The sequence below is a fragment of the Gigantopelta aegis genome, unplaced genomic scaffold (genome assembly GCF_016097555.1).
Source record: "Gigantopelta aegis isolate Gae_Host unplaced genomic scaffold, Gae_host_genome ctg3907_pilon_pilon, whole genome shotgun sequence".
Classification (NCBI taxonomy): Eukaryota; Metazoa; Mollusca; class Gastropoda; order Neomphalida; family Peltospiridae; genus Gigantopelta; species Gigantopelta aegis.
Genome location: NW_024533576.1, coordinates 16,926 through 23,904, shown reverse-complemented (window position 1 = coordinate 23,904; position 6,979 = coordinate 16,926). Strand labels below are relative to the sequence as shown.

The window sequence follows — 6,979 nt, the reverse complement described above, 5'->3', positions numbered from 1 at the left end:
TATGGTCCTGTATATTAGAGTACATAGAATTATTGACTTTTGTCTTCTTGAGTTATCCTAATATCTATGTTTGGTTATTCTCTTTAATAGAAAACATTAAACTCAAAGCACAAATATAATGTAAACAAATCAAGCTATTAAAATATCTTGACTAAAAGCACCAGCTAGTCTCATCTCTTTTTAGTAAGAAGACAGAAATTTTGGAGAGATGGAGTAGAACAAACTGATGGCTGGGAAGATACTGCTCTTAAAATAAATTCACGAGCAGCTGGTTTAGGTAACTCCTATTAAAGTCATAGTTCAACAAATATATTTAAATTATAACGTCATTATACAGTACTGACCTGAGCAGAGGGGGTGGATGAACGATATATGATGTCTAAATTCTAAAGTAAAAAGAATGTATTTTTAAAGATAAGAGTATTTTATTATTTACTTGTAAAGCTAGTTGAGCAGTTAACAATCCTTGAAGTGATAAAAATTTTTTTATTATATAAACCAAGTATACTAGTTGTTGGTTCTTGCAATACTAGTTCCGGTTCTTCCAAAATCATCTGGACACTAGTATCAAGTTCTTCACTTCTGCTTGAGTCTTGTTATCACTGCCTTTCAGCTAAAACCTTGACAAAGTTCATATGAAGAGAATTAGCTGTAGAGGAAATGTCATGTTCAGCTTTTTCTAATAACCCTATACATTCCTACACAAAAAGTACAAGATTTCATTTCAATTACACTAATCCTCAAAACCAATACCTGGAGAACCGGGAGTGAGTCTAGTGTCAATCTCTGTTATAGCATTAGCAATATTGATACACATCTTGGACATAACCTTGAGTGTAGGTAATTTAGTCGTCTCTACAAAAAAAAGATGTATCATTTATAAATAAGTAAATTGAGGTACCAAGTCTCTGTTGTGGGACCATCTCCCTGATGGACATCAATAGCTGAGTGTACAAGACAAGAAAAAGCATGAGGACTATTTCAGAAGGCTTCAGTGCCGATAGAAAATGGAGTACTTTCTCAGCTTCTTTTGTGTCATCAAAATAATCTCTTTTGTTTGTATGCAGGTATTGGCTTTGCATTTTCCATGATTCAGCCAGACATTACCAGGTTGTCTCATACGTACACTTAATGACCTTTTACACACTGTAACAAAAAATTATAATGTAGTCAGTTGGTAATATATAATATACCCTGTCATTTGTCTCTATATCCCAATCATCAGTACTATCTCTATTTTTGACATAGTAGTTTCCCTCTCTCTCCTTCAATCCAGTCACGAGGTGAGTACCAACGTACAAAAAAGTCCTCTAGAAGACAACCAGGATTAGCTGCTAAAGAAGAGATTGATAAGAAACAATGGCAAGGTGTTCTAACTCACTTAAATGCTTCCATATCTGAAATTAGTGACAATGCTTTGCATTTTAGCACGAACATGAGCAGCTTCTTGAGATGTTCCAAGTCGAGAGAGAACACATCTTGTTGTTCCCATAAACATATCTTCAGTTAAAGGAGTGGACTCCTGCGTAACAACATCTAATGACTTTATCTGTACCACTTACAACATGACTGACCTGAGTCTCTGGAACATACAAAAGGTTCTCCTGTCACTATTAACAACAAGGTTCTTGTAGGGTTCTAGAGCTCCTATTCTACCAACTTGTATCTCTTGGTGAATAGGTGGTGGACCTATCTCATCTTCATTAGCCCAAACAGACTTAGAGGATATCAATAGATACTGGTTCTAAAAGCAACTTTTTTGAAGCAATTCTTGGAGACTCAGAATGGTTAGTTTCCCTCAAACAGATTATCAGTTCTTAAGTCATTTTTTAACAGGTGTCTTCCCAGACTCATTCTCAGTTTTAGAGTGAGAGCTGAGAGCTCTGAGTTTAGTGCTTCTTGAGCTTCATAAAATTCATCATCATCATACTGTTGCTAGTTCTTAGTACTTTGAAAATGGGGTCTTCTTGGGAGACTTGCCTGGAAACTCGTTGACTAAAACTGAGACTAGATGTTGGACTTTGGAACTCTGAGTCTTGAGAAGAGTTTCTTGTTTCTGACTGTGAACGATTTTAGAAGTTGAATATAGTTTCTGAGTATGAGTTATTTTATGTCTAATACAATGTTTCAGCATCTACAAAAATAGATCAGACAACAGATCAAAATTTTATGTAACAAACCTGAAATTTTTTGATGCATTAAAACAAACACAACATATCTGGAGTTTGATCCCCTAACCTATGTACAAAGAGAGAGGACTCAAGTATTAAAAATCATAACAGAAGGACATACCCAGATATTGTAATACCATTCTCCCATCTATAACGTAATTCTTGAACCACTTCATACCATACATGTGCAAAAGCCTTGAGACCTATATAGGACCCACAATCAACCAATTCTATAATAGAGCACTTACCATAGTTAAAGTTAACAATACATAAAATTCTAGCAAGTCGTCCAGTAAGACAGTTAAGAGGAGCAGACTTCAAAAGATACGTTAATTTGTCCTAAAATATTCTTTTAGTAATTAGACAAACTATTGGTAGAGAACTACATCTATTGTAGAGTAAGAGTCTTCTTTCCTCTTCTGAGCATAATCAGGAAAAGAATCTGGAAATGCATACTACAAGAAAATGATATCATGTATAAAAGATGTAGTTTCATTTACTTGTAGGACAGAGTCTACTTCTTTTTCTGAGATAGGCTCAAAACTCAGATCCAAGCTCAAGTTTTTGACTAGTAGAATACACAACAGATGACAAAGAAATTGGAGAACTGATGCTTGAAGGACTAGTCAGTTTTGTTAATGCATGAGAGTAATCACTGCTACCTACTCCTAAGGAGATAAGAGACAAGGACATCCATTTCTTTTTAATAAACAGTTAATGCATTATCTACCTGGATTATAGATATCTTCATGAAGCAATTTATTTCCAAGTAAACTTGGAATAGTTTCATGTCTGTAACAGACCTTCAGAAATGTATTCAATCTTTCATCTAATATGTATATATAATATAAAATGATTATTTATTGTAATGCTCTTCCTTACTTAAAAGAAGACCTGGATTGGCTAATAGATGTGTCTTAATACTCCAAGTTGGTGCATTAAATGGATTGAAACCACTACATAGAAAATGAGAGAACAATTACACACTATAGACTTACGAGCTTATTCCATTATCAATAATGGTCTCTTCACTTAAATATGGCCATACTGCAGACAAATGGAGTTCTCTTTTCATAGAAATAGATACAATAAATAAAGAAAATATTTTATTTACTGTATTGGATCCGAAGTAGCCCCTACAGGTAATGCTACTAAATTAGACTCCACTAGTTTTCCATCAATGTCACCTAATATAATATGATAACAATATCTTTCATTTGTATTCTTTAATTAAGTTAACCTAATTGTTCTATTGGCCAGTCATCAATACTCCAATGTCTTAATGTGTAAGTGAAACGAGCTGCTATAGTAACTATATTAGATGTTGTAGAGGAATTATGCTAAATTAAAGAACAACAGTTGTATACACTTGAAAAAAAGCAGGTTTAACTAGTTTTACTAGTTGTATACATTCAACAAACAGGTCTTACCAGTTTTGAGCGAAATAGATCTAATAAACCAGATAGGTGATTGAAATGAGATGGAATACGTTGCAAATGAATCATTTCAAATGTGGTACGTAAGCCACACCCCTCACATTGACCAATGTACATGTGACGCCATTGCTTTTGAATTTGTACAAATATGGGGAAAACACTGGAAGACAACCAGTTAATAAAAGACAATTAATTATTACTAACCAGCCTGTGTTTGTTATTGCTAAGGAGATTGAACTTAATAACAATTTAGTTTGTGCCTCAGATGTGATAGCTGGACTTCTTTCATCTGGTGTCATCAGTATAAATTGATTAATACCATACCTATTATTATAATATTAAATGTATTACATTATTATAGTGAATACTTACCATCTGGAGATATGGTGGGCTTTGGGCGGGAAATCATTTGATTGGTCCATCATATATACCATGGCATCAGGCCAATCTTGATCTAGATATTGAAGCATTTTTATTAAATCAAATTTTCTGAATCTTATACCTGACTGTTTTGGAGTGGGTCTTTTTTTCTCACCTGAGACAACTAATGTTACAACAAAGGTATGTCCGATATAAGAGAGTTTTTCCGACTTATGATGTTGTGGATAATAACCTGAATCAGACTGACCAAAGACGTCAGTACATCATTGATATAACTTACTGAATATGTGGATGCCGTCAAACCCCACTGATGTAATAAGTCTTCAATAGCAGATACAAAACTAGAAATGATAAATTATAAATATAATCAATAAAGTATCTAGACTACCTCTCCCATGGTGTAGCATTAGTGAAATCAGTGATTTCAAAGACACCTTCTTCTTCTTCATCATCTTGCTGTTTCTGTTCTTCTGTCATGTTTGCTGCCATCAGTCTAAGTAATATTTTCGTTTACTTAAATTTAGAATTCTATCCTCATGGTAGACAGTCAATATGCCTCCGAAAGAAGCAGGCAAAGAGTGAGCCAAATAAAAAGACACAGGAAAAAAAGAAAGAGAAAGTGATAGAGGTAACCGCGTTACTTCAATTTATTAATTATTTTAGAATTTTCTACGATTTTTGATAGAATTGTACATGTTTGATATTTCTTTACTTTTAATTAGGACAAGACATTCGGTTTAAAGAACAAAAAGGCAAAAAACAACAACAATTTATTAAACAAGTAACACAACAAGTAAAATACGGTGGTCATCAGAGTACACAAAAACTAGAGACATTACAACATGAAGCTAAGGTTAATAAAATAAATAAAGTTCATAGTAATTAATTAGGGTGTGGTCTTATATGTAATGTACCTAATACATGTACATGAATATGTACATAATACCAAAATACGTGTACATGTAATTGGATGTACCCAATACATCACATGATATGTTTGTTTTCTCAGAAAAAGAAATTGTCTGAATTGGAAAAGAAAAAGGAAATGGACAGTCTCTTTAAACGGTTGCTACATCTCAGAAAGTATCAGCTGGTGCGGATCCAAAATCTGTTCTTTGTGTGTTTTTCCGTCAGGGGATGTGCAGTAAAGGAGATAAGTGCAAATTTTCGCATGATTTGAATCTTGAGGGAAAAGCAGAGAAGAGGAGTGTATATGTAGATACTAGAGACTTAGAACAAGGTACAAACACGCAATAGATGCTGTTGTTAGATGAGTACTATCTCTTTTTGTAGATACAATTGATAAATGGGATGAAGATAAATTAAAAGAAGTTGTAGAAAAAAAAACATGGACAAATAAACAAGCCAAAAAACCGACATAGTAATATCCATCTACTAATAGGTTTTCTAATATTATTCTCTTTAAAGGTATGTAAGTACTTTCTTCAAGCTATTGAAGATGGTAAGTATGGGTGGTTTTGGGAGTGTCCTAATGGTGGAGATAAATGTATGTATCGTCACTGCTTGCCACCTGGATTTGTGTTCAAGACAAAGAAAAAACCTGGTGATGATATAGATGAACTTGATGACCAAATAACAATGGAACAGCTGGTAGAAGAAGAAGTAAGAAAAGTGGACAGAGTGAGAGATTACTTTGTAATGTTAATGTTAGAGACAAAAGTTGTTGAGTTCTGGAAAAGTTCTAACAAAAGTGACATTGGACTCATTCTTAGCATGGAAAAAAAGAAAAGTGAGTCATCTTTTTGTGTTTGTTTGAATGTTGTATAGTTAAAGGAGAAAAGAGATAAACTTGAACAAGAAACTTCAAAGAAAAAGGAAGCTTTAAAAGCTGGTAGAACAGTTGGGGTAAGTTTAATTCATAAACTAGATATCACTTACCAATCACTCTGTAGATCAGTGGTAGAGAAATGTTTGAATTCAATCCAGAACTAATAGAAGGAGACAATGACAATGTTGACGATGATGAAGAGACTGTTGTTATATTAAGAAGAGAAGAAGAGGTGACCATAATACTGCCATTACTAATAAACTTCATTTACTTTAGGAGGATGAATCAGGAGCTACTGCCATTGATTTAACTATTATGGATATGTTTAATGATGCAGCTGTCATGCCTCTATTATCAACAACATCTAACGAGGAAGGAGCGACAGGTGGATACTTTGGTTAGTACAAAAATCATGATATGTTGGCAGTACACATTAATCTTTGTTTAGTTGGAGCTGTAGGAGGTGCTGATGTTGAAATTGATGAACAGCTATTTTCAGAGGAGGTGGCTGTTGATGAGGATTTATTCGATATTGATGAAGATGAACAACTTGTATTGGAAGAACAGTTACTTACAAATCATCTTAATGACATGAAAGTGGGTGATATGGAGGACAATGACGAGGGACAAAGTGATCGGGAATCTGTTGAATAGATAATCTCTTTCACTTGATCTCTAGACAGAACGCCTCATATTATTATTTATGAAATTTTGCACTGTTTGTATGTCATTCTCTATAATATACTAAAGTTTTATTGACATAGTCAAATAGAGTGAGTGAGTTTACTGAGTCAACTTGTGAGTTGTTTACTATTCATTTAAATCACTTGTGTATTATTAACTGATTCCTCAGCATCAAGTTATCTCCCCTATGAAGATGGATCAATTTTACAGCAGTATCAATTACTATAATATATATATTCATTGATATTGTAGTGCTCTTACTAAGCAACACACACCAAACAACTGAGGGAATTATTCATGAATAAACTGAATAATTGTGTTTTTAGGAAATGATAAATAGTTTCATGACCAACAGATTAGAGGCATTGACAAGGAAAAGTATGATCAGTTATATCAAACCAATAACTTGCAACTGACTTCAACTTCAGTAAATCTTCAGTCTGCAATGAAGGCATCAATGTCTGCAAAAGAGAGTGGAATTAGATTACAAAGATTGAGACCAAGAGCTAAACAGCACC

The 6,979-nt window shown here is 33.7% G+C and overlaps 1 protein-coding gene and 1 pseudogene across 1 annotated transcript; one reads left to right on the top strand and one right to left on the bottom strand.

Annotated features, from left to right (window-relative positions):
• Positions 1-733: 733 nt before the first annotated feature.
• On the bottom strand, positions 734-4,465 carry LOC121392483 (annotated as a pseudogene).
• Positions 4,464-6,431, top strand: LOC121392482 (zinc finger CCCH domain-containing protein 15-like). Its single transcript, XM_041523679.1, is given in 11 exon segments — positions 4,464-4,616; positions 4,711-4,732; positions 4,735-4,841; positions 5,004-5,049; positions 5,052-5,228; positions 5,282-5,325; positions 5,327-5,611; positions 5,661-5,738; positions 5,777-5,854; positions 6,054-6,174; positions 6,226-6,431. Coding segments are annotated over 11 exon segments (1,317 nt in total).
• The last annotated feature ends 548 nt before the right edge of the window (positions 6,432-6,979 follow it).